This window comes from Camelina sativa, chromosome 20 (genome assembly GCF_030686135.1).
Source record: "Camelina sativa cultivar CO46 ecotype springtype chromosome 20, ASM3068613v1".
NCBI classification, from domain to species: Eukaryota; Viridiplantae; Streptophyta; class Magnoliopsida; order Brassicales; family Brassicaceae; genus Camelina; species Camelina sativa.
The window spans coordinates 27,967,982-27,995,617 of NC_141899.1; the positions used below are offsets into that span (position 1 = coordinate 27,967,982).

A 27,636-nucleotide genomic window follows, 5' to 3' on the forward strand; every position below is an offset into this window, starting at 1 on the left:
AAAGGGGTTTCCATATATAAACCCCTCCTCTCCTAACTCGCAAACGAGCACGCCGCAGACCCTCAAACCAGAGAGCGAGGGCTTCTATGAGAGAACTGAGCGACTCAAACACTTTTCCTTTTGTTTTTACATTTTATTTTCATAAACTTTTATCATTTCTTTAGATTTCTATCCTGTATTCTTTCTACTCTACTCTACCATTTATTATAATGCAATTTTCGTTCTTATTTGTTGTTATGTTTCTTGTTATTATGTTCGAGTAGTGTAGTAAAGTTTCTAGGGATGGGATAGATGATTTTGTGTTCTTGATCGGTTAGGATGTCTTAGTTGATTGTATATTTTTAATAGATTTCCTTCTAGGTTTGTATTCTTAATGCTGTCAACAAACTGAGAGGGTGAGATTAGATCTAAGGTGTTTTACCACCGAGAGGTGTAGATGAGATGCTTGAATCAATCAATGCTAGATGTTTACTCACTTAGCCTAAGAGATTAGATGAGTAAGGGGTTTACTGACAATAATGAATCGGATCCTATTGCCTGCTTGGTCATGTTTCTCCAACGAGAGTTGGGTAGGGAAGTGATTCAAGGTTGATTGTTTCTGTCGCGAGAGTGTTTTAACAAGATTTTAGAGGTTCATTGTCTAGGAAATATTTGCTTGAGGCATGTAAGACATTTGTGCTGGTTATTAGGAACACTTATGATTCGATTACCCCATCCTTAGAAGCTTTCGTATCTTAATTGCTTGTATTTTCTTTCTTTACTCGATCTCTTACCCGATCAGGTACACGATAACCTGTATCGAGTGATACCTCGAGTTGATCATATCCCATTTGCTTACTCGATCACCCCACCCTATCATGTACTCGAATGCTTGCATCGAGTGCTTAGGTCGTGTGGTTTCTTGTTTATAGTCTTTTCTTTTGTTACCTTAGGATTGTTAGATCAAAACCTTTAATTGCTTAGCTTGACTTGTAATGTTCTGATCATATCCTTCCTGCTAGTGAAAAACAACCATTTGGATTGATAACCCTTTGTACTACAACTGCATACGGAATTGATACCCTGGGTGAAAACCTGTCTATCACTAAGCTAGAGATCTCTCTGATTTGCTTGTTATGTGTTGTTAGGCTTGTTAGACCATTAATTGGGATGTTAGGAGGCTTTCTTGTGGCTTGGTATCGAGTTTTGTGTTCGTAGGATTGAAGATCCAGCGAGAAGCTTTGGGGAAAAACACGATGCTCGGTATTGCATCGGTCGATGCACTTTGTGCGTCGGTCGATGCAAGTGCGAGGACGGCGCGTAAAACCTAGGGTTTTCGTGTTATATCGAGCATGCGTCGATCGATGCAGTTCGAGTGTCGATCGATGCAAGTGCATCTAGCATCGGTTGATGCAACCTTGTGTCGGTCGATGCATCCCCATCTGGTGTCGGTCGATTCATGTTGGTGGTCGATGCAGAGTCCTGGATTGTTATTGTTGATTGATTGATTGTTGGTTGATGGTTAGAGATGTCTCTATTTCTTGTGTGTATAGCCCAGTAGATGGGAGGATTGCCTTACTGAGTGTTTATAAAATACTCATGCATTGCAAATTATGTTTGTGGTGCAGGTAAAGGTAAAGTGTGATCGTGGAATCAAGGTAATGAAGAGGAGGATGTTCTAGTGGTTCGCTTGGTTGTCTTGCTTCTGTTAGGTTGCTAGAGTTGAGTCCTAGAATATTGTTTAGGATTGTTGGTTCTCTGATTTATGCTGTTTGGATCATTAGTTTATGATTGGAAGTAATACTGGTTATTATTTTATTGACTATTGGTTTATTGGATATTTATTGGTATTGTTATTTCCGCTGATGTTTGTGATTGTGGTTAGGTGGCTAGTAGATATGGGACCACTAGTTGTAGTTTTATTATTAATATTATTTATTATAAAAAAAATTTGGGTCGTTTCAGTTTGGTATCAGAGCCCTTACAGTTCTAGGTTTGGGTTCACTAGGTTTCTATTGTGATGTTTGGGATTGCATGTCTTGATTGATTATGTGAGTTTGTCAAATGTGTGTGGCATGGAGTCTTAGAACATCCTCTTCGAACCTACTGTGTGATTCCATGGTGAGTTTATGTTTCAGTGTTATGGTAGAAATTGTTTGCTTAGTCTTCTGTTCATGGTAGTGCAGATGGCTAGAGATGGTGCTGTTGCTGGTCGTGGATGCGGATGTGGTCGTGGACGCGGACGTGGTCGTGGTAGGGGCAGAGGCCCAGCAGTGAGTGAGACTGTGGACCAGAGTGTGACAGCTGAGGGTGTTGACGAGTCGCAGGGTGTCCAGGAGGATTCCATGAGTGTGGCCGGAGGGGGCGGTGTTGATGCTCCACTGGCCGGTGATGCTAGGGTTCCGGGTGTGGGAGTCCCAGCGGGTGGAGTCCCTGGTGCTGACTTTACGGCTTTGCTAGCACAGTTGTTGGAGCGGTTGCCACCAGTGGTACCGGCTTAGGCTCAGGTAGTGCCACCAGTGTTGGCAGAGGAGCGGCAGCCAGTGGCTGCAGATGCAGGAGCTCATGGACGTTATTTTTCCATGCTCAAGGAGATGAAGGGTCTCTTAACTGAGCGGTTTTCGGGTGGTACAGACCCTACTGCTGCGATGCGTGGAGGACGAGTGTGGAACGTAACTTCCATACTCTGAGATGTCCTGAGGAGTTTTGGGTGGACATAGGGGTCCACTACTTGGTTGGTGATGCTCAGGTGTGGTGGAGATCAGTGGCTGCTAGGAGAGTTTAGAGGGAGATGACTTGGGCTGACTTCGTGGGGAAGTTCAACCGCAAGTACTTTCCGAGAGAGGCATTGGACCAGTTGGAGGTGTAGTTTTTGCAGTTATCTCAGGGGACGCGGTCAGTGCGAGAGTTGGACTTAGAGTTCAGTCGACTACTTTGTTATGGGGGTCGGGCTATGGAGCCTGATGAGGCCCAGATCAGGAGGTTTATGAGGGCTCTTCGTGTTGACTTGAGGGTCCATTGTAGAGGACGTAGTTATGCTACGCGTGCAGAGCTGGTTGAGACTGCAGCAGAGATTGAGGAGGATATTCGGGCACAGTTAGTGGCGGTTAATCCAGCAGTGCAGCCTAGTAAGGCTCAACATCATGGAGGTTCTAGCAGGGGCGGCAAGCCTCTGCAGGGAACCAAGAGGAGGTGGGAGGCTATGCAGAGGCCGAGTGGGGTGAGTTGCTTCAGTTGTGGGAGCAAGGATCACAAGATTGCTAGCTGTCCCAAGAGGAGTGCTCCGACGGCAGCGGCTCGTGTATGCTATCAGTGTAGGGAGCCAGGGCACATCAGGCCCTTGTGTCCCAAGTTGCAGCCGGTGGCAGTGGCAGCGTTACAGCAAGTGCAGCCTGGAGGGCAGCAGGTGGCACGGATTGCGCAGGCGCCACGGGTTTACACGACTGCAGAGACTGGTGGAACCAGTGTCGGGGCGATCACAGGTATAATTTCTGGTACTTAAACATTGTGAATTTTAGTAGGTTCAGATTTTATGTTCCTGTGATAAAAGTGTTAGGTTCTCAGCACATGAGGTTTATGTAGGGACCTTGTTGGTGGGCAGGTTTAAGTCCCACGTTATGTTTGATTTTGGAGCTTCTCATAGCTTCATTACTCCGGAGTGTACAGAGAGTACGGGAATCAAAGGGGATCCCGGGGAGCGTACAGGAGTTGTCAGAGTTGCGGGAGGCAAGTTCGTAAAGGTTATTGGACAAGCTAGAGGAGTTGATATTCATATCGCAGAAGAGTCATGGCCAGCGGATTTGCTTATCAGTCCAGTGGAGTTGTATGATATTATTCTCGGGATGGATTGGTTGCATCGGCATATGGTGCATTTGGATTGACATCGGGGTAGAGTGGAATTTGAGCGTCCAGGAGGGAAGTTAGTTTTTCAGGGTATTAGACCGACTTCGGGGAGTCTCGTGATCTCGACCATTCAGGCTGGGAAGATGATCGAGAAGGGCCGTGAGGCTTATCTGGTTACTATATCTATGCCAGAGTCAGTGGGGAAGTCTCCGGTTAGCGGTATTCTGGTGGTGGAGGAGTTTGAGGACGTGTTTCAGTTATTGCAGGGATTACCACCATCTCGGTCGGATCCTTTTACTATTGAACTGGAACCGGGGACGATGTCGTTATCTAAGGCTCCTTACAGAATGGCTCCAGCAGAGATGGTAGAGCTGAAGAAGCAGCTAGAGGATTTGTTGAGTAAGAGATTCATCCGTCCTAGTGTATCACCATGGGGAGCGCCCGTGTTGTTTGTGAAGAAGAATGATGGGAGTTTTCGGTTATGTATTGATTATCGGGGTTTGAACCGAGTCATTGTGAAGAACAAGTACCCTCGTCCTAGGATCGATGAGTTGTTGGATCAGTTGAGGGGTGCTACTTGGTTCTCCAAGGTAGATCTGGCGTCGGGTTATCATCAGATACCGATAGATGAGGCAGATGTGAGGAAGACGGCTTTCAGGATGAGGTATGGGCATTATGAGTTTGTGGTGATGCCTTTCGGGTTGACTAACTCGCCAGCAGCGTTCATGAGATTGATGAACAGCGTATTTCAAGAGTTTCTGGAAGTGTCAATCATCATTTTCATAGACGATATCATGGTATATTCTAAGAGTCCTGAAGAGCATGTAGTACATTTGAGGGCAGTTCTGGAGAAGCTGCGGGAGCAGAAGTTGTTTGCAAAGCTGAGCAAGTGCAGTTTTTGGTAGCGTGAGATGGGTTTTCTGGGTCATATCGTTTCCGCAGGGGAGTTTCTGTAGATCCGGAGAAGATTCAGGCTATCAGGGATTGGCCTAGACCGCAGAATGCCACAGAGATCAGGAGTTTTCTTTTTATGGCAGGTTACTACAGGAGGTTTGTGCAGGGGTTTGCGAGCAGAGCACGCCCGTTAACTAAGTTAACAGGGAAGGATGTTTCGTTTGTGTGGTCACAGGAGTGTGAGGAGGGCTTTGAAAGCCTTAAGGAGATGTTGACTACTACGCCAGTGTTGGCTTTGCCTGAACAGGGAGAACCCTATGTGGTTTACACTGATGCATCTAGAGTTCATTTTGGGTGTGTGCTAATGCAGCATGGCAAGGTGATTGCCTACGCTTCGCGGCAGTTGCGAAAGCATGAGGACAGCTATCCTACTCATGATTTGGAGATGGCTGCTGTAGTTTTTGCCCTGAAGATTTGGAGATATTATCTTTACGGTGCAAAGGTGCAGGTGTTTACAGATCATAAGAGCCGGAAGTATATATTCACTCAGCCTGAGCTGAATTTGAGAAAGAGGCGGTAGATGGAGCCTGTGGCAGATTATGATTTGAAGATAGCTTATCACCCTAGTAAGGCTAACACGGTTGCAGATGCTCTGAGTCGTAAGAGGGTAGCTTCGGCTCAGGAGCAGGAGATGGACTCTCTCGTAGGAGAGATCAGTGCTTTGAGGTTATGTGTTGTTTCTCAGAAACCGTTGGGTTTGGAGGCAGTTGATAGAGCAGATCTTCTGAATAGGGTGCGTTTGGCTAAGGAGAAGGATTTGGGGCTGGTAAATGCCTCTAAGAATGTTGATTCAGAGTATCAGGTCTCAGATAATGGTATTATCTTGTTGCACGTTCGAATTTGTGTGCCCAAGAATGAGGAGTTGAGGCAGGAGAACCTAAGAGAGGCTCATGCAAGCAAGTTTTCTATTCATCCACGAGCGACTAAGATGTACCGTGACCTCAAGAGGTACTATCACTGGGTCGGGATGAAGAAGGCTGAGCATCAGGTTCCTGGCGGGTTACTGAAGAGTCTACCCATTCCTGAATGGAAGTGGGATATGATCACTATGGATTTTGTGGTAGGATTACCAGTGTCTCGGACTTTTGATGCCATATGGGTCATTGTGGACCGGTTGACTAAGTCAGCACATTTTCTGGCCATTAAGAAGACTAATGGAGCAGCGGTCTTGGCTAAGAAGTATGTGAGAGAGATAGTCAGATTGCATGGGGTGCCAGTGAGTATCGTGTCTGATAGGGATTCCAAGTTCACTTCGGTGTTCTGTAAAGCATTTCAGGCAGAGATGGGCACTAAGGTGCATATGAGTACAGCTTATCATCCCCAGATAGATGGACAGTCAGAGAGGACGATCCAGGCACTAAGGTGCTGAGGATGTGTGTGTTAGATTGGGGTGGCCATTGGACAGATCACCTGAACCTGGTAGAGTTTGCTTACAACAACAGCTATCAGGCGAGTATTAAGATGACTCCTTATGAGGCTTTGTATGGGAGACCATGCCGTACACCGTTATGCTGGACTCAGGTGGGGGAGAGGAGCATGTTCGGGGCAGATTTTGTTCAAGAGACCTCAGAGAAGATTTGGGTGCTCAAGCTGAACATGAAGGAAGCTCAGGATCGGCAGAGAAGTTATGCCAATAGGAGGAGGAGAGATCTTGAGTTTCAGGTAGAAGACAGAGTGTACCTCAAGATGGCCATGTTGCAGGGTCCAAACAGGTCATTGACAGAGACTAAGTTGAGTCTGAGGTTTACGAGTCCGTTCCGAGTGATTGAGCGGGTCGGACCGGTAGCATATAGGCTAGAGTTGCCTGAGGTTATGCGTGCATTCCACGAGGTGTTTCATATTTCTATGTTGCGGAAGTGTCTCTGTGAGGATGATCAGTTGTTGGCTAAGATTCCTGAAGATCTTCAACCTAACATGACTTTGGAGGCGAGACCAGTGAGGGTTCTCGAGAGGAGGATCAAGGAACTTCAGAAGAAGAAGGTTCCTTTGATGAGAGTCCTTTGGGACTATGATGGTGTGGAGGAGCAGACTTGGGAGCATGAGGCGAGGATGAAGGCAATGTTTAAGAAGTGGTATGAGAAGCAAGCCGCGACTTGAGCTTGTCTAGCCTGGTCCCATCTGTAATCCATGGCTGGAGCAGGAATAGAGTATTCCAGCCCATCTCTCTTGTTTACTTGGTCGCTTGGGGTGATTGTTTGTGCGACTCAGTAACAAGATGAGGTGGTGCTCGAGGTACAAAGTTTCCGTGAGGCGGGGTTTTTGAGGAAAGTTTCCTGAAATAGAAGTTTCCAAAAGTGGAAAGTGCTAAAAATGGAAAGTTTTATGTGAGTTAAAATTTGTCCATTTTAGTGGTGGAGAGCATTGGAGAGGCTTGTGTTGCCTTAGTGGCGGACTTTTGAGTCATTGTGCCCGTGTGGGGCAGTCTTTTGAGACATTGTGTGGCATTTGAGACGGGCTGTTTAGCCAGATGTGTGGCCTTTGTGGCGGGTTGTTTAGCCAGATGTGTGGCCTTTGTGGCGGGCTGTTTAGCCAATTGTGTGGCCTTTGTGGCGGGCTGTTTAGCCAGAGTGCCTTTTTAGGCGGTCCTTCGGGACAGATAGTCTTTGTGACGGTCCTTCGGGACAGATGGTTTTTGTGATGGTCCTTCGGGGCGAGTGGACTTGGTGGCGGTCCTGTTTAGGACATTTGTTTGGCCTTGGTGGCAGTCCTGTTTAGGACATTTGTTTGGCCTTGGTGGCGGTCCTGTTTAGGACATTTGTTTGGCCTTCATGGCGGTCATGTTTAGGACATTTGTTTGGCCCTTGTGGCATGTATATGATCCTTGTGTGGTCATGAGGTATTCCAGTGAGGGGATATGTGGTGGGTAGGACATTGTGATGTTCTACGCAAGCCACGGGAAGGAAACCTGGATAGGGATAGGACTCAGACGTGTTCAGAATTGTTTGCTTGCGACTCTTGGGGGACTTTGGTTCTCCTAGTACTGTCATACTCTGAGACTTTGTGGCTTAGCAGTATGGTTGGTATATCGACTTTGGATGACAATCCGGAGTCGCGCTGTAGGGTGGCAACCCGAGAGACGAGTATTGGATTTTTCCTTATATATTATGGCATGCGGATTTAGGCTCGATGAGGAGCCAACTTTATGGCATGCAGACTTAGGACTGATGAGGAGCCAATAAAAACTCAAGGTTTAGGCCTATGAGTAAAGGAAAGTCCAAAAGTCGAGAGCAAATAATGCCTGAAGCGTGAGTCTATCGCCTAGAGGTGACCTTCCGTAGATCGGTCGGAGGAGTGCGGGCCGTGGAGATGGTTGCACAGGAGTCCTTGGCTGATGGTTGTTTGAGATTCGAGGACAAATCTATATTGGTGGGGGAGAATTGTAACATCCGTGAACCAAAATCTCGGTTTAGGGGATTGCATCGGTCGATGCATATAGTGCATCGGTCGATGCAGGTTCAGTTTTCTGCGTTTTGACTTAAGTTAAACGCTGCGTTTTGGGTTAGGAAAACCCTTAACTCGAGTTTTTGTCTCATTAGTCGTGTTTTAGCCGCTTTTGAGAGAAAACAAAAGAGAGAAAAGTTCCCTAAGTGTTCTTGAGTGTTCTTGGTGATTTCTGGAGATTTGAGGTTGTTCCTGTAGAGATATGTAGCTGGGATCGTTGTAGGAGCTTCCCAGGAGCGTTGTTTTGCTTGTTTAAGGTTCATAATCTTCTTGACAAAGGTAAGTGCATGACCATGGCTTATCTAAGCTAGAGATCTCTTTGATTTGCTTGTTATGTGTTGTTATGCTTGTTAGACCGTTAATTGGGACGTTAGGAGGCTTTCTTGTGGCTTGGGATCGAGTTTTGTGTTTGCAGGAACAAAGATCCGGCGAGAAGCTTCGTGGAAAAACACGATGCTCGGCATTGCGTCGGTCGATGCACTTTGTGCGTCGGTCGATGCAAGTGCGAGGACGGCACGTAAAACCTAGGGTTTTCGTGTTATGTCGAGAATGCGTCGGTCGATTTCGAGTGTCGATCGATGCAAGTGCATCTAGCATCGATCGATGCAACCTTGTGTCGGTCGATGCATCCCCATCTGGTGTCGGTCGATGCATGTTGGTGTCGGTCGATGCAGAGTCCTGGTTTGTTATTGTTGATTGATTGATTGTTGGTTGATGGTTAGAGATGTCTCTATTGCTTGTGTGTATAGCCCAGTAGAAGGGAGGATTTCCTTACTGAGTGTTTATAAAATGCTCATGCATTGCAATTTTTGTTTGTGGTGCAGGTAAAGGTAAAGTGTGATCGTGGAATCAAGGCAATGAAGAGGAGGATGTTCTAGTGGTTCGCTTGGTTGTCTGACTTCTGTTAGGTTGCTAGAGTTGAGTCCTAGAATGTTGTTTAGGATTGCTGGTTCTCTAATTTGTTCTGTTTGGATCATTAGTTTATGATTGGAAGTAATACTGGTTATTATTTTATTGGTTATTGGTTTATTGGATATTTATTGGTATTGTTATTTCCGCTGATGTTTGTGATTGTGGTTAGGTGGCTAGTGGGTATGGGACCACTAGTTGTAGTTTTATTATTAATATTATTTATTACAAAAAAAAGTAGGGTCGTTTCAATTATTCTAGTAACTCTAACTCAATTTGATAAAGATATTCTAGAACTCAAAAGTAAGATTAAGAAACTCAAATATAAAGAATGATTCTCTTTATTGCTTTAGAAAACTCACTCAAAAACTAAAGCTATCAAACTCTTAATCTCATAAGTTATGCAACAACCTTGCATCTCATTATATAGAAGACACTTGACCAAGACCTAAACACATTAGGAAATATATTTAGATAACTCCTACACATATGTATCTCTATATGACTCCTAAAGATATTAATCCTTATCTCGTTGTTAAACCATAACTTGGTTGGTTTGTGACTCAAGCTATGTCAAGCTTATCCAACATTCTCTTCCTTAAGCTTGAAATTGATCTTTGCCAAATCTTGAACTCCCACCAGATCCCTCATTTTCTTGAACTTGATCTTTCCAAGAGCTGTAGTGAGTATGTCTGCCTTTATCTCGCTCCCTGAAACATGTTCCACTTCTATATGACCGTTTTCAACACACTCTCTTATGAGGTGATACCTTGAAACACCAAGTTCATACTGAGAGAAATTGCTGATCTATTGTCAGTTTTAAGGACAATCTTCTCACACGGAGACTGCATGATTTCTCCGAGCATGTCTTGGAGCCAAACCGCTTGTCGTGCTGCTTCGGTACCCGCCATGAATTCTGCTTCACAAGAGGATAGTGCCACTTTTTCTTTTTTTTGGGAGCACTTAGAGCTCAGACTTTTCCCAAGGTAGGACACATGTACTGTTGTGCTCTTACCATCATTAGGATCGACATTGTAACTGGTACCACTGTCTTGGTACTTTAGGAACCGACCGCTCCAACACCAAACCGAATGTGGTCGTCCCTTTTAGGTATCTTAAGCATTGTTTCATTGCAGCTCTATGGGATACTTTTGGATCCTGCATATAACGGCTCAATACTCTCACGCAAAAAGACAAGTTCGATCTTGTATGCATCAAGTAGCGGAGGCAGCCAATATTTTTCTTGTAGCTTGTAGCATCAATACTTCTCTCGGCCACTAACGTTGCCAATTTCAATCCATATTCCATTGGAATGTGAACTAGTTGCAGTCTCTCATCCCTGCTTGAACAAATATCTTTAAAGCATATTGTTTCTAATTCAACATTATTTCTCCTTCGTACTAGAAAACCTCAGTCCCGAGATAGTATGTTAACCTCCCAAGATCACTCATCACAAATTTTGATGATATCTCCTTTTTGAATTCATTTATGACTTCGGATTTGTCCCTGTGACATATAAATCATCAACATAGACTGCTACAAGGAGTAGATCTTCACTCACCATCTTACGATACACCAAAGGCTCCTTGGAACATTTCTCAAATTTTAGTTCTTTGAGAATCTGATTCAGCTTGTTGTTCCAAGCTCTTGGTGATTGCCTCAAACTGTAAAAAGCTTTATTGAGCTTGTAAACCTTTTCTTCGAACCCTTCTGGTTGTGTGACATAGACGGTTTCTTTCAATTCCCCATGGAGGAAAGCTATCTTGACATCCAAGTGATGAATCTCCCACCCGTTTGTGGCTGCAAGATTAATAAGCAGTCATATTGTCTCAAGTCAAACCATTGGTGCGAATATCTCATCAAAAAAAATCCCATGTCGTTGCAAAAAACCTTTAGCAACAAGCCTAGCCTTATGTTTATTGATACTACCATCAGAATTACGCTTAAGCTTGAATACCCACTTCATTCCAATCGGTTTTACACCATTCGGGAGATCCACAAGTTTTGCTTTTTGATGATCGAATGATTCTCATCCTCAAACGCCAATATCCAATGCTTTGACTCCTTAGCTTCACTATAATTTCTCATTTCATCTTTTAAACACATTAGTGATATTTCTCCTTCTTCCTTCGAGAGTAGAACATAGTCTTCAAGATACTTAGGCTTGCTCTCAATTATGCAAACTGTTTTTCAAGAAATTTGACGTTTGTTCAGGTTCTAAAATTTTACACATGGGATACTAAGAAGAGAAAGTGGAGAGGGCTATTAAAAACTTCCGCCGCAATTCGTTTCACCGGTGATAGAAATGAACTTTTATCTCAAAATGCTTCTAACCATCGTCAAAGGTCCAACAACCGATGATGATTTTAGAACATTCAATGGAGTTGTGTATATATCTTATGAGGAAGCATGTTTGACACGTGGGCTATTACAGAATTAACTGCTCGGTTTTTTTTGTGTTTTTGAATAATAAAACACAATGTGTTTTTTAATATTTTCCTATTTAAAGGTATTTTATTAAATGTGTAATATTTTTTATTTAATAAAATGATCGGAGTTTTATATTTCATTATTTGGTTTTTATTAATCTATACATTTTTACGAAAACTTTTTTTGACAACAGAAGATTAGTTAAACAGAGTTAATGGGGTGAAAAACTGTTTACAAACAAAACATTATGGGGAAAAATACGTATTTGGCGTGCCAAATAATCCGTATTTACATTTGCATTTCTAGGAACAAAAGATAAAGAAAAAGAAGAAAATTTCTTCCTGTCACATTTGATGTCGTCGAGATATATCGAAAATGTCCGCCAATTATGAAGAGGAGACATTATCTTTACCAAGTTTGAACAGTCCGTGTAGAAAACCACGTCACAAAAACCATGTCCGATCATACAACACATAGTCCACATGAAAAAAACTATGTCCGATCATACATCACACAGTCCACATGAAAGCTTAATGTATTAAAAAAATTTATAACTATGGATTTGACCACTTAGTCCAAACAAAATTTCTTAATATTGATCACGACCGAATAGTAAATAACATAACAGCTAGAAAGATTATTCATATACATTTGTACTGTACGCTATAATAGTATAAACCCACTCCAACGTTATTGCTATTAGTTTATTATACGTTTATATTATATATTAGTATATAATATATATATAATATATTTATATGTATAACAATATATATATCATTATAAGAATACTAAAGTATAACATAATTAAATAATCGGAAACAAAAAATGTCACCGCGGTGTACCGCAGGTCCGTATCTAGTTCAAACTAAAAAAACTATCTATTCCATTCTTGAAAATTTAATCGAATTCAGCGTGAAATTTATCTTACATTCACAAATTGAAATGGGTTCTTTCACATATTGAAATAAAAATAACATCAAAAATTTCTCACATTGGACAAAATCAACAGAAAAAGAAACGTTTTAAAAGAACTGAAAAAAACTAGTGAAATGGGTTCTTTCACTAAACTGATAAAGAAACGTTTTAAAAGAACAGAAAAAACGAGTGGACACTCGAGCTTTAGAATTAGTTGGTCAAAATCATTAAGTTAAAAAAATATGAAATAGTGGAAGGGGCTAAAAGAAGCAACGTGAGTGTGGAGCCACTCGTTGCTCTTTTAAGAGGAAAGAAAAAAGCCAGTGGTTACGCAGAGAAGAACGTATGCTTTTGCTTCTAAGCCTTTGTTTTTATGTGTGGTTCTCTTTTCTTATCTCTATGACCAACACCAAATAATTTCTCCACATTCCTTCATTATATAACAGACAAAACATTATTCGCTCAGGAGAGAGAACTAGAAAGAAACTATGTCTGAAATAGAAAAGCAGAAGCCACAAGAAGAAGCAGAAGAAGAATCATCAGCGTCTACTACGACGACATGGCCGGATATAGAGGAAGAATTCGTGATACCCGAGGTTTTACATAGTGAAGGTGTGAAGAAACTGCATATGAGCATTCAAAGTGAGTGGGATTACCTACAGAAGTCTGCTTGTCAAACAGCTGCAGGAAGAGCTTTGTGGAAACATGTCATTCATGATCCTCTCGCTCACTTGTTTGCTGGAGAGACACATTTGAGAAACCTACACACAAAGATTCAGACTGACCGACTCAACAATGCTCGAGAGATTTCCGGTGTGATTCTAGCCGTTCGAACTTTATGGTTTGACACAAGGATTCAAGCTGCTTTGGATTCTTTCGAAAGTGATGCATCTTCACAGGTTGTGCTACTTGGTGCAGGTTTGGTATCCCTTATTTAATTTATATTTGTGAAATTACATGATATATGTGAAGCATGAGTTTAAGATAATTGTAGCCAACATAGAATGGTGTAATGAAATTTCAGGAATGGATGCGAGATCATACAGACTTAACTGCTTGAACAAAAGTAATGTATTTGAAGTGGATTTTCAAGATGTCTTGGAAACCAAAACAAGCTTAGTCCAAGCTGCAGTAAATTCTAAAGATGAGCTTAGGATGACAGCGAAATCACTAGTCAGAGTAGCAATTGATATCAGAGACAACGACTGGTTTGAACAGCTTAAGAAATCGGGTTTTCTGCCAGATATTAACACTGTATGGGTTCTTGAAGGCATTCTTTATTACCTGTCTCACACAGAGGCAATGCAAGTACTGAAGCTCATAGCTCAGAAGTGTGCAGTAACCAGCACAGTACTCTTGGCGGATTTCATGAACAAACCGTCTGCTACACTCCCAAACTCTGTGTTCCACTTTTACAGTGACTGGCCTGATCAGCTCTTACCATCTTTGGGGTTCTCTCATGTCAGGCTTTCACAGATTGGTGATCCAGATGCAAACTTCGGTCTGCTGCATGATCCACTCAATCTCTTCAACAAACTTCTTAGCCTGCCAAGGACTGCACAGATCCATCCAGATGATGGAAAACCATGCTGCCGTTTGTACTTGGTCGAAGCTTCTGGTTCACCGCCTCAAGATAATTTCGTAGAGAATCATGTGAGCTTGTAAGCTCCTTCCAGATGTGCATTTGGCACTGCACGCTTTTGCAGAACATATATATGAGTCTTTCACACCACAGAAATTGTGTAGGAGGTTATTGGTAATTTGACGATGTATAAAACATTGGTATGAACAATTCACTATATTCTAAACTAAAATGTTCCATTTCATCTGCTTGCAAAACTACAAAGAAGAAACAAGGCTTATCATGCTGTTCAATAACTAGCATAACCTTACTTCCTTGCTGTAACTCAAACGAAGCTAAGCATCAAGCATGCAATTATATTTATATAAAACGAGATCTCTTTCAACAAGACACTTGTAACAGATGTTGTTGGTACACCTATACAACCACAACAAGTTCACAAGAAGAGAAGGAAGAGAGAACTAGACTTCATCTCAGATCATATCTCAAGGCAGTCCTTAACACCCTTCTCAAATTTGTCAAGATAAGAGATAGCATCAGTAACCGCATCCGCAACTTTTTTTCTGAGAAACAAGTTGAGAGCATTATATAAATATCGTCTTAGAGTAACAGAGAACACATAAAAGGAATAAGATCCCTTCATAATTTCAATCACTAACCTGTCAGAAGGAAGATTCATATCAATCCCATTCGACAACACGATCAAGGAACCGAAAGACCTGCGGATACAAAAAGCGCGAAATCAACTAACAAAGAACCACATTACAGAGCATTCAATAGAATCAAACTAGCACATACCTAACGAGATCACTGAGTATATTCTCAGCTTCTAACTTAAGTGGGTCTTTATCATCTAGTAATGAAGCAGCATTCTTCACAACAAGCTTGAATGTACAAACCTAAACAACAAGATCATCACACCATCTTCATAAAAATCGAAACTTTAAGATCATTTGATAATTAAAAAAAAAAACAAAACAAAACTTTAAGATTACAGCAACAAAACCTCGACTCCGGATTTAGATTGGAAGTCCACAAGAGAGCTTCGCTCTTTAGGAACACAGTCTCTTGCAGAAGACTTGAACAGATTCTGAAGATTCTCCAAATCTTTATCCGTATACTCAGATTCACTAGTAATCGAAAGGTAAGCAGATCGGAGAGCTTCACGAGACGCATCAATGGGAGCGAGTAAGAATCTTGATGACTTCTTCTTCTGTTCTTTAAGCCACTCTTTAGGTCCTGCTGCGTTCAAATTATTTCAAAAAAAAAAAAAAAAATCACAAATTGGAGATAAGATGATAAAACGGAGAGTGGCAAGTGTTTGTGTGTGTGTACAGATTCCTAATGAGAAGGCAGAAGCGGGATCGGTGGGGGAGAGTGAGAGGAGAAGAGAAGCGGTGGAGGAGAGGAGAATGGTGTCTCTACGAGAAAGAATTTGCGGCGGGTGGTGGTCGGAGATTTGAGCGGCGGCGATTGGTAGTGGTTGAGGTTTAGTGTTTGAAGAGAAGAACGGTTGGGAAATTGGGATAAGGCGAGCCATGGCTAACATTAACTAAAGTTAATTGGGATATGTGTGTAACCCCGCCCATGTGGTATTTATAGGAATGCTGAGATTCGTTTAATTGTTTTTGTTAATAAGGCGTGGGCAATCGGGTATCCTTTCAGGTTCGTTTCAAGTTTTTTGGGATTTTGGATATTGAACCTTTTGATCAAAAAAAAAAAAAAAAAAAAGGATATTGAACAAACTCCACTTGGTTTTATCAAATGTAATATTAGTTCCTCTTGGCGAACAAGCTCCAGTTTCTCGGGTGGTTCCTGGATAGTAAGAGATCATCGAGGACAGGTACTCTTCCATGCTAGAGATGCTCTCACAGCTTCAGAGTCACGGTTCCTTGCGGCACTACGAACCTTTTTGTGGGCTATTGAAGCGGTCCAGATATTACAGATGGCGAAGGTTGAGTTTGCTATGGATAATACTATGATCTGTGAGGCCATTAATAACCCGGCAACTTGGCCACGGTACCATTTGGTTTTGAAAGACATACACTCTGTTTTGGCTAAGTTTCAGGCGTGGAGAGTGTATTCGGTTGCAACCTCTGCTAACAAGGTAGCGACGGCGATTGCTGCAAGCGTCACAAGAGATGGTCGGTTTCAGTCTTACCTTTCATTTGGAGGGCCTTCTTGGCTTCATGATCAAGTGAGAGGAGAGGCGTTATGAGTTTTCTTTTGGCTTTGTTCTATGTTTTCTTTCACTTTGTTTCGAATAATCGTTCCTTGGTTTCTATCTGATGACAAAAAAAAAAAAAAAAAAAACCTATTCGAAGTATCCGTTCAGGTTCAGGTTCAGGTTCATTCTCATTTTCAGGTTCAGGTTCAGGTTAATGAAAACATGTTTATTTTCTATTTTTATGTTCCGGTTTAGATTAAAAAATCTAAAAATTTTAGACAATTGGTTAAATTTTGATAAATATGCCATTTATTTCATTAACAATGTCATTTTAGAGAATTTTTCCTTGTTAACTTTCTAATTCTAATGTATTTTTTATACTAAATTTTTTAATTTATTCCTTAACACAAATCTCATTTTCATTAACTTTAAATGATCGATCATTTAATAATTAAGAGCAAACATGTATGATGCTATATTTTTTTAATTTGTGTGAATTGTGTCAAAATAACACTTTTTGTAAAACAGAGAAAATATAACTAAAATTTCTATTTATTTTTGTTATTTTAAATTTTTTTCGGCAAATCAAATATATTATATCATAAAGAGTTTTACATAATACATGAACCACTCATATACAACCAATGACACAAATAAAGGAAATTGAACACAATTTTGATGGAGGAGTGGAAGTGACCCTGCTTTCCAGTCGCAAGCCTTATTAAGTCTCTCTTTCACATACTCGTAATTGGCTATCATCCTATAGATGAAACTCCAAAATGCTTCTCGCATTACTTTTGTTAATGGAAAAAATTGAAGTGTGAAGTGATTCTGATTCTAGTTTTTTGAAACTCAATACAAAATGCTGGTAACGCCTAACACATCGATGTCGATTAGTGGCCATAATTTTCCTTTCAATAGAAGCATAGTTTTCCGACCAAGGGAACGAGAGAACATCACCATCATACTCACTAGCCGCCATTGTCCTTTCCAGCACGACCACTTGTTTTAGATTATACCAAAGGAAAATGCCATGAACAAAACGATGAACTCTTTCCGGTAGAAGAAATGCTTCCGCCCAAGGAAATTTGTCACCATCATCATCATCAAAAAAGTTCTTCTCCTTAATTTAAAAACCATATATACTCCACAGCCCATACAATCAATCGATAAGATGAAATACTCTATACATGGTAATGAGAATACATCACCATCAGAAAATGTCAACGTCACAAGAAGTTTGTTGACATGTTCAGTACAAGAGTACTCAACACAAAATCCAGGGATAAGACTTAAACCCAAGTCAATTGGAGAAACATACCATGTTCGATCTCTGGTTTTGTTTCCGTCAAGTGGTTTGATTCCTCCATTGATTCCAGGATCAAAACCCCAAGTGAAACCTCCATACCCTCAGGTAAAAGGATAAACACCGGTTAATCATCGGAAAATACACCGGCGATGAGAGAAAGCACCTGAAACAAACCTTCTACATGAAAAGGACATCATGATTCCTCCGAATCAACATTACAAGGGAGGAGCGACATTGTAGAAGCGGTGATTTTGTCATATCTAGTGAAGGCCTCTGGTAAAATTGATCTGTAAACCAGACCAGAGATGGATCCCATAAAGAGATTGGATTCTTAATTGGAAACGACAGCCTCAATCCCTTACACAACATCATCATATGAAGACAAAGAGTATGTGTTTGATAGCCATGATTTGGCATTAACAAGAACATAAAACCAGCAAAAAATGAATTACAAAGATTCAAACCAACAGAAAAAGGGAAACAACGATGGCCGACGCCGGAGAAGCTGACGCCGGCAGGGAAGAAAAAAAATGGTTGCCTTTGCCTTGTTGATATCGCTTACGAGAGAAAAAACGGTTTTGCAGTTCCAACAACAACACTTGTATAGCTATATTTTTGTTATTTTAATATTTTAATATTTTAATATTTTAATTATTTAGATCTAAGAATAATTGATATTTCTGAATTTATAATTGTATTATTAGATTATTAGGTTACATAATAATTTTGTATATGTAATTATATTTCGGATATCCATTCAATTCTCGGTTCGGATTCAGTATTTTGGATTCAAAAGTTTAAAACTCGTTTGGATATTTTTTAGTATTCTGCGTAGATTTGGGTCGAGTTCGGTTTGGCTTTTTGGATTAAGGTATTTTATCCAGTGGGGGTTTAGTTCTCATTTTTTATTTTTTTCGATTGTTAGGGAAAGTTATCCAAACCAAAAATTACCAAACTAGAACTGAATTAAGAAAAATTGAACAGAAAACCAAATCAAAATTTATAATATTCGAAGACCAAAAGCATCAATATTGTATCAAACTAGATTTTAACTCGCGGTATACCGCGCGCATATAATTTTATTATTATTTTATATTTTATTTGTTTGTTAAATATTGGATGTTTTGTAAATAGAGCAATAACTAATTTTCCGGCTGTTTGTAAGGCAAAATATTTATACTATTTTTTTAACCCACAATATACTTCATGACCATTTGTTTGTTATATTTAGTTTGTTATATTTAGTTTTTTTTGTTTAGTGTTTGAGATTCTATTTTTATTTTTAGTTATTATAACAAAAATAAGAGATCTAAATACATAAAAAAGTTATTTATACGCTATGATTAAGTCACATTGTTCATAATCATTTAATTATTTTACACAAACTTAGTTAAATCAACTTGATTTATATGTCAAATATTCTAATATTAATAGTATTGAAAAATAATTAAATGAGGATTTAACCCGTGTTAGTACAAATTTAATGATATTTTATTAATTCAAACATGTCCTCTTTACAACTCATCTACTATATAACCATATCATATTATATCAAAAACTTTTTTAATTTTACATATTCGTAATATTTTAAAATTTTATTAAGTTTATATATGTTAATTATAATATTTAAATAAATGTGAATCAAAGTTCTTCTTACATTAAGAATCAAAACTCATATTGAAAAACAAAATGGGAATCAAATTATTGTTTTCTTTGTTTGCAAATGATTCAGAGATAGAAGGTGTGGTTAAATATATCATTCGGTTTCCATATTGATTTTGCTGTAATTATTTTTAGTTAGAATCGAATGTAAAAACTTTAGGAAACAAAATCTGAAGTAATGTTATTTTTGAAAGTTTTTGAAGGGTTAATGTTGTAAATAAAAATTTAAATAAAAGACAACTAAAAGAGCATAACACAAAATGTACTTCAACAATGTTAATATAGATTAAATATTTAGAGTATTTGAAGTATATAACTTAGTATATTTATAATACTTTTATCGTAATAACCAAATATCTAAAATATCAAAAAAATCTGAAAAGAATATTCAATAAATAGTCAAAATACTTAAACTGGTATATATCCGAAAATACCCGAAACTAAGAATGTTTGAAATACCTCAAAGTACCTGAACACCAAAAAATATATGAATGGATTCTAAACCCCATAACCAAAAGAACCAATTCCAAACCAAATTTTCTTTGGAACCTATAAGGATCCTCAACTCTAAAACGAAAACCGAATAGAATCAAATTGGAACTGATTGAATTACTCGAAAGTCAAGGCCTAGTTCCAATGTTTTTAGCTTCAAAGAAGAAGAATACATATATTTGAGGGATGAAAAAACTATGCGGGTTTTTGTTTCTCTACTCGTCGAGGCTATACCGATTAATGCACATGTCTCTGATCATCTGGTACAAATACTATATCTCGTTACCACTATCTTCCATAGGCCTCGATACCCTTTCTATGTTTGTGGTTGCCACCCTCGTCCGGCTGATGCATTATTTTCAGATATTTTAAAGACTTATTTACCATTCTTACAAATCACTACAAAAATTACATTAGATAATCCATCTTGAAATTGCTGTAGTTCAAAGACATCCTTAATCCTGCATAGAGGCTTTCCCATAGCTTCCTATAATATCAATGACTATTTTATGATGTTCTTCATCCACTAAGCATAAGTGTGATATAGAAGGGCAATTCCAAGTTAACTTTATACTGGTCAGTTTCTTCTCTCTCTCTGCTTTTGTAATATTAGCAATCAAAACTTCTGTATGTAGAATAAATAAGTAAAGTGATAATGAATTTCTTTTTCGTAAATCTCTTTGAGGGGTAATGTGTGCTTGAGGATGACCATTTAGTAACACTTGGTAAAAGAGTGAGCTCACACTCCACATGATCCAATATATCTATTTTGAATTAAAACCTAACCGTGTCAACACAATTTCTAAAAAAGTCCATTCTACTATATCATAAGCTTTACTCATATCTGTTTTAATAGACAAAAAATTTGGTTTGCAATTCTTATTCGGCGTAAGCCATGGAACATCTCATGAGCAACCATGATGTTATCTATGATTAGTCTGCCGGAAACGAATGTCGATTGTGATTCTGAAATAAGCAAGACTTACTTAAACCTTAGACAAAGAATCTTAGATATAGTCTTATAATTCATGTTACAAAGACTAACTGTACTAAACTCTACCATCCTCCGAGCTGCTTATCTGTTTTTGGAATTAGACAAATATTTGTCTCATTTAGTTTTTTATCAAATTTTTTGGTTCGAAAGAAGTCCTTAACCCAGTATACTAGACCATCTTTTAAAGAATGCCAAAAAAATTGGTAGAACAAATATGTCATTCTATCTGGTCATGTAGTTTTCTTCGGATGCTTATAAATAATGTTTTCTTAATTTCAGATTCTAAGACCATCTCCATCGGATATATCTAATAGAGGGTGTAGAGAATAAAAAAATTTGAAAAATGAGAAAAGGATAGAGAATTAAAAAAAATGTCTTTGTCGAGAGCTATTAAGACACATAATCTATTGTTGTCTTCATTTGATTGGTTGGGCAAATTAGAAAATAATTAAATCAAATTAATAGTATTATACTATTATTATTTATTTTTTTTTACATCCAAGTGGCTATATAACTACAACTATAAAACAGAGCAATCACAATTACAAACTACACATCACAATAATTGAATCCCAAATCCGAAGATCCCTAAAGCAAAGCTCTCTTTCACCAAATAAATAGATGAGAAGACGAACCTTATCTCGCCGATTCGTTAGTCGGTAGACCTTGCCGTCCTCTTCTATCGCTGTGAATCGATTGAATTTCCAGATTTTCCGAAGAATCGCCTCTTCCATCGCTGTTTCGAACGAGAGAGAAGAGAGAGAGTCGCAAAGAATGAAAGAAGAAATGAAGAAAAAAAATATTTTATATTTATGCGTCTACCAATAGGGTTAAGCCACATCGGGTTACTCAGGTGGTTGCTCAATTCCTTCCCAAAGCAACGATACCCTCATTTTTTTTCTCGGAAATGAGTTTTTAATTGGAATTTTGGGACCCAATTGTGAGAGTACCCCAAAAAGTATTCCCCACTAATGATGGTCTAAGGATAAAGTTGCTCTAAGAGTTCTTTGGTGTAGATCTCTATTCCTACTATCCCTAATAAAAAGAAGTAAATTTTTGAACCATCTCATCGATACCATCCATATTGGATTATTTAAAAAGAATCAAAAGATATTTTCATACCTTCTTTCAGATTTAACCCAAGAATTTTTTGGACCATATTATTCTGAAATCTTATTTTGCACTCTCCTTTTCTTTGCGTGAAAGAATTTGGGTGTTACAACAATAAATATCATTGTTATTTTTTTTGTAAGTTTTCCATTATGACAGAAATTCAGTTATTTTGTTTTTTTTTTCATTATTTAGGTTGTACATGGTTAGAAAAAAATATAAATTTTTTCAAAACGCTTAAAATAATTGTTGATCTAATATTATTATTTCGTATAGTTTAGTTTGAAAACATATATTTAGTTTAGTTTTAACAAGTTACTACTATGCTATAGTATTTATATTTGTGAAATTTACATTATATGGGTTTAAACCAGGATGATAGACAGAACAATAACATTAATACAAATCACTAAATTTTAAGATCGTAATCCAAATCTTATTATTTAATTATATTACTTTTATTATTACATAAACTAAGTTTTCGTAAATTAAAATAAATTAAGGACAAAAATGACGACATGAGCAGTACAAATGTCCTCCGCCTGTATCAGCGCAAATACTATGCGCTTTCTTCCATTTCTTCAAGCACTTAGACTTACAATCATTTTCATTACATTTACCATCTAAGGTAGGATAATTGTCCACACAAGTTTTTCTCATTTGTTGTACATTCTCTTGTACTCCTGTTATTGAGATATTAAAAACACAAAATTAGTTTTATGGTATTTGAGATAAAAAATAGTATTTTTATATTAAATAAATAAATATAGATATATATCTATATGAAGTAAGTATTTTATATATAAAAATAAATATATATATATATATATATATGAAGTATAGCAAGACAATTTTAAATGTTATTACAAACCTAGCACAAGAATGATAAAGAAAGATAGAAAGATGAGCGACAATTGAAAAGACTTTTTCATCGTAGATTATAGAAGTGAGTTGATGGTACAGTGTTAAAAAAAAGGAGAGCATATGTAACTTATATAAAGTTAGAAATATCTATTTTAGGCTATCTGCCTACTTAAGTTCCAATTTAAAGGGAACTAATTTTACACATGTCCAGGTTTTTTGCTCATCTAATATAGTAAATTCTATAGACCCACTCCATTTTTCTTTATATTATAAAGCATTTTCTAATAAAATGGCGACTAGGGTTAGCGATAGTGCGATTACGGGTGCCAGTGACCAGGATGCTCATATGGCTGATGTTGGTGCAAAGGACCGTCCACCGGGAGATCCCCCAGATACAGGTGGGTCATGGGTGACGAGGGTGGTCGGAAATAGCGCGGAGGGTCTGTTGTCGCCGGATGCGGTGGTCGATGTGGGTTTTGTGGATGAACGTGTGACACTGGAGTTTCCTGATGAGGAAGAGGGAGAGCCAATGATCACCATTGGACATAAGTGTTGGAAGCAATGAATGGGTTATGGAAGCAGTGCATGATTGTTAAGGTCCTGAGCAGAAATATCTCTATCGCGGTTCTTCAAAGGAAGTTGAGGGAGCTGTGGAAACCTTGGGATGCTATGTATGTCATAGATTTGCCACGACAGTTTTTTATGGTGCGGTTTGAATTGGAAGAGAAATATTTCTCTACGCTAACTGGCGGGCCATGGAAAGCATTTGGGAGTTATCTCATGGTGCAAGGTTGGAATCCAAACTTTGACCCACTGAAGGATGATATAGTTACGACACCAGTGTGGATTCATGTATCGAATATTCCGGTTTATTACTATCATAGTTCCATATTAATGAAGACTGCTCGCGGGCTAGGGAAACCAGTTAAGGTGGATCTGACCACGTCACAGTTTGAAAGAGCTAGGTTTGCTTGCATGTGTGTGGAGGTGGATCTGCGGAAAGCTTTGAAAGGAACAGTGATGATTAATGGCGAACAATATTTTGTATCCTATGAAGGGCTCAATACAATCTGTTCGGGGTGTGGAATCTATGGGCATTTGGTCCATTCGTGTCCAAGGGTCTCGCCAGGGCAAGTGGTGACTACGGTATCACAATTAGTAGCACGGGAAGCTAGGGAGTCGGTACTACCGGATGATGATTTCACGGAGGTGCGACGAGGTAGTAAGAAATCTAGTTCATCGTCGGCTCGTGTTGTGTTCGTGGCGGGAGGCTCCGAGAAGATTTCGGATAGTGATGCAATCCTAGAAATATCCATAACTCATCAAGAATTGGTTCAAGGAAAATCAGGATCAAATTATGAAGAAATTTCTAGAAGACAATCATTTTATGGCTACATCAAGAAAATGTCTAGATACAAATAACCAATCTCCATCAATGATGATTGATTAAATCTCTCAAATTTATTCTTGATTTATTTATGTAATTAATTTGATTTATTTTGTATTTATGTTATTGATTTGTAAATAGACCCTATATAAGCTCATGTTTCCCTTCAGTCTAGATATACAGATTTTTGGAAAAATAAAGAGAGAGTTTTCTCACTTTGAAAGCTTAGGCTTTTTGGTTTACTTGTCTTTTCTATTGTGTGTGATTCCTTTAGAAAACAAGTTAAATCTTTATCTTTGTGTGCGATTCACTTAGATATTGATTTGTGTTCTTATCACAAAGTCATTCCGCAACTTTGTGTGGCGAACTTCGATCCATCATTCATCTTCATCCTATCCGAGTTAGTTAGAGAGGTCCTTTAGACCAGCTATCGATTCACCCCTATTTGGCTCGTATCATTTTGGTATCAGAGCTAAAAGCTCCTATCTCTTATTGTTTCATTTTAGTTTTATTTGAAAAAAAAATAATTAAAAAAATAAAACAAAAAATTCGTTTTGATTTGCTGCATTTCGTTTAATTCGGAAAAAAAAAGAATAAAAAATCATTTTTTATTTAAATCGTTTAAAAAAATAGTACAAAAAAGTTTGTTTTTATTTGCTGAATTTCAGTTTTATTTGAAAAAAAAAGAAAAAAAATATTTTTATTTTATTTAATTCGTATAAAAAAATACAAAATAATTTTGTTTTGATGTGTTGAATTTCAGTTTTATTTGAAAAAGAAAAAAAAATTGCTTTGTATTAATTTCATTCTATTTTTCAATATAAAAAAAAAACAAACAAAAAAATGCAAACTTTGGTTTTAGTTTTGAGGACAAAACCTTTTCAAGAAGGAGAGAGTGATGCAATCCTAGAAATATCCATAACTCATCAAGAATTGGTTCAAGGAAAATCAGGATCAAATTATGAAGAAGTTTCTAGAAGACAATCATTTTATGGCTACATCAAGAAAGTGTCTAGATACAAAGAACCAATCTCCTCCATCAATGATGATTGATAAAATCTCTCAAATTTATTCTTGATTTATTTATGTAATTAATTTGATTTATTTTGTATTTATGTTATTGATTTGTAAATTGAGCCTATATAAGCTCATGTTTCCCTTCATTGTAGATATACAGATTTTTGGAAAAATAAAGAGAGAATTTTCTCACTTTGAAAGCTTAGGCTTTTTGGTTTACTTGTCTTTTCTATTGTGTGTGATTCCATTAGAAAACAAGTTAAATCTTTATCTTTGTGTGTGATTCACTTAGATATTGATTTGTGTTCTTATCACAAAGTCATTCCGCAACTTTGTGTGGCGAACTTCGATCCATTATTCATCTCCATCCTATCCGAGTTAGTTAGAGAGGTCCTTTAGACCAGCTATCGACTCACCCCTATTTGGTTCGTATCAGAAAGGAATCTCTGGGAATTATGACGCAAAGATACGGGGAATATTGATATTTCCATTAAGTTTGGGTAGTTGGAGGTGGATCCGATTCAGCAGCAGATTAGGGAAGAGGATATCCAATTTGGGGCGAATAAGGAAAACATACCGGTAGAGAATCGGGTGAGGGAGGTGAGGCGTATCCCTCAACTAAATGCCAAGCAACCAGCGTTGAATGGGGAAAGGGGTGGTAGTGGGACTTGAAGTGGGCCGAAGGAGAATAAAGCCCAGAAGGAGAAGGCTATGTTCAGAATAATTTTCGAAGACAACAAAAGGGGCAACGGCCCACGAGAGGGTTAAATTTTTGGCCAGACAAGTAAGGAGATCCTAGTTCTCGGTAATGGGAAGCATCCGCGAGTTAACGAAGGTGATGTTGGTCGCTCCGGGGGTGCCTTTACCAGTGGTGGTGGTAGTTCTGGTAAAGATCTGGTTGTCGATAGGCTTGCTGACTGTCCACAAGATGGATCGCAGTTGGTGTTGGTTGACATGGACACAGGGAATGGAGGGGTGGTGGCTATTGTGTCGTCGGAGGAAGCGACGACTCATGTAGCAGCCTGACGTCGATCCCCGGTAGTTCTTCTTAGCATTTTTATAGACATAACGAATTGTCTCTTATGGAATTGTCGGCGGCAAATAAACCCAAATTCCACCGATCGATCCGTTATTTGTTAAAGAAGTTTCATAACGATATCTTAGCTTTGTTTGAGACTCATGCCAGTGGGGACAGAGCTAATCGGATTTGTCAGGGGTTGGGGTCGATAACTCATTCAGAGTTTATGTGGATGGACAACGGGGTGGCTTATGGTTGTTGTGGAGGTCCGAGATTGGTACTGTGGTGGTGGTGGATGCCAGAGAGCAATACATTGCGGTCAAGGTGGAGAAAGGGCTGGATACAATTCATCTAATTTTAGTCCATGCCGCTCCGACAGTTTCTCGTCATAGTGGATTATGGGAGAAGTTACATACAATGATTCAAGGGATTGAAGGACCATTTATCGTAGGAGGGGACTTCAACAGGATCGTCCAGTTAGATGAGCGAGCCGAAGGGAACGAGATATTATCGGCTGATTCCTTGGCATTCGGAGATTGGATAAATGCAGAATCACTGATGGATATGGGCTATCGAGGTAATAAGTTTACCTGGAGAAGGGGGAGAGTAGAACATAATTTTATTGCTAAGCGTCTTGATCGTGTTCTTTGTTGTGCACATACGAGACTGAGATGGCAAGATGCTTTAGTCTCCCACCTCCCTTTCTTAGCCTCTGATCATGCGCCGCTCTACGTGCAACTGAGCCCAGAGGGTGTAAGGGATCCTACTCGGCGTCCTTTTTGTTTTGAGGCAGCGTGGCTAAGTCATCCAAGCTTCAAGGAGCTTGTGGTGTCTTCATGGAGGAGCGATATGACGACACTAGAGACTCTTAATGCTTTACGGGTGATACTCAAGAAATGGAACTGGAATGTGTTTGGAGATGTCAGTAAGAGGAAAGAGGAGTTGTTAGCTGGGATCAAAGCAGTTCAGGGTACTCTCGACCTGTTTCAGACAGATGAGTTACTGCAGGAGGAGGAATTTTTACTTAAGGAACTTGATGAGGTCCTGGAACAAGAAGAGGTTATTTGGTTCCAAAAACACGCGAAAAGTGGATTGTGCACGGAGATCGTAATACTCGTTTCTTTCACACATCCACAATAATCCGAAGGAGACGGAATCTTATTGAGGCGTTAAAAAATGAGGAGGGGCGATGGTTGACTGATTCGAAGGAACTGGAGGAGTTAGCGATCAGCTATTATCAACGTCTGTATTCTATGGAGGATATTTATCAGGTGGTTGATAGGCTCCCCAGGGAGGGGTTTCAGAGGTTATCTAGTGAAGAACTAAGAGTGATTAGTAAACCTGTTATTGCTGCAGAGGTGGAAGAGGCGATGAAGGGTATGGATCCATACAAAGCTCCTAGACCGGATGGGTATCAGCCAGTTTTCTACCAGAGCTGCTGGGACGTGGTTGGAGAGTCTGTGGTTGGCTGTGTCATGCGGTTCTTTGAAATAGGGGAGTTGCCGGCTGGTTTGAATGATGTGTTGATCATGTTGATCCCTAAAGTGGATAGTCCGGAGA

General features: G+C 39.1%; 2 protein-coding genes and 1 pseudogene across 2 annotated transcripts; 1 reads left to right on the forward strand and 2 right to left on the reverse strand.

Annotated features, from left to right (window-relative positions):
* The first annotated feature begins 12,661 nt into the window (after window positions 1–12,661).
* Window positions 12,662–14,300, forward strand: LOC104771409 (uncharacterized). Its single transcript, XM_010495923.3, has 2 exons — window positions 12,662–13,392; window positions 13,499–14,300. Exons 1-2 carry the CDS (start codon window positions 12,963–12,965, stop codon window positions 14,137–14,139), a joined length of 1,071 nt encoding a protein of 356 aa, XP_010494225.1. The 5' UTR covers window positions 12,662–12,962; the 3' UTR covers window positions 14,140–14,300.
* A 92-nt stretch (window positions 14,301–14,392) lies between these two features.
* On the reverse strand, window positions 14,393–16,024 carry LOC104771408 (uncharacterized). Its single transcript, XM_010495922.3, has 5 exons — window positions 15,392–16,024; window positions 15,063–15,298; window positions 14,855–14,955; window positions 14,716–14,775; window positions 14,393–14,619 (listed from the first exon to the last, which is right to left on the reverse strand). The coding sequence occupies exons 1-5, from the start codon at window positions 15,603–15,605 to the stop codon at window positions 14,535–14,537; spliced, it is 696 nt and encodes a 231-aa protein (XP_010494224.1). The 5' UTR covers window positions 15,606–16,024; the 3' UTR covers window positions 14,393–14,534.
* A 750-nt stretch (window positions 16,025–16,774) lies between these two features.
* Window positions 16,775–21,414, reverse strand: LOC147919478 (uncharacterized; annotated as a pseudogene).
* Window positions 21,415–27,636: the final 6,222 nt, after the last annotated feature.

Excerpts from the sequence above, each read along its gene's own strand:
- LOC104771409 (XM_010495923.3), top strand. The coding sequence starts at position 12,963 with ATGTCTGAAATAGAAAAGCAGAAGCCACAAGAAGAAGCAGAAGAAGAA. Across the intron at positions 13,393-13,498 it reads GGTTGTGCTACTTGGTGCAG|GAATGGATGCGAGATCATAC; the intron begins GTTTGGTATCCC and ends ATGAAATTTCAG.
- LOC104771408 (XM_010495922.3), bottom strand. The coding sequence starts at position 15,605 with ATGTTAGCCATGGCTCGCCTTATCCCAATTTCCCAACCGTTCTTCTCT. Across the intron at positions 15,299-15,391 it reads TGCCTTCTCATTAGGAATCT|CAGGACCTAAAGAGTGGCTT; the intron begins GTACACACACAC and ends ATTTGAACGCAG. Across the intron at positions 14,956-15,062 it reads AATCTAAATCCGGAGTCGAG|GTTTGTACATTCAAGCTTGT; the intron begins GTTTTGTTGCTG and ends CTTGTTGTTTAG.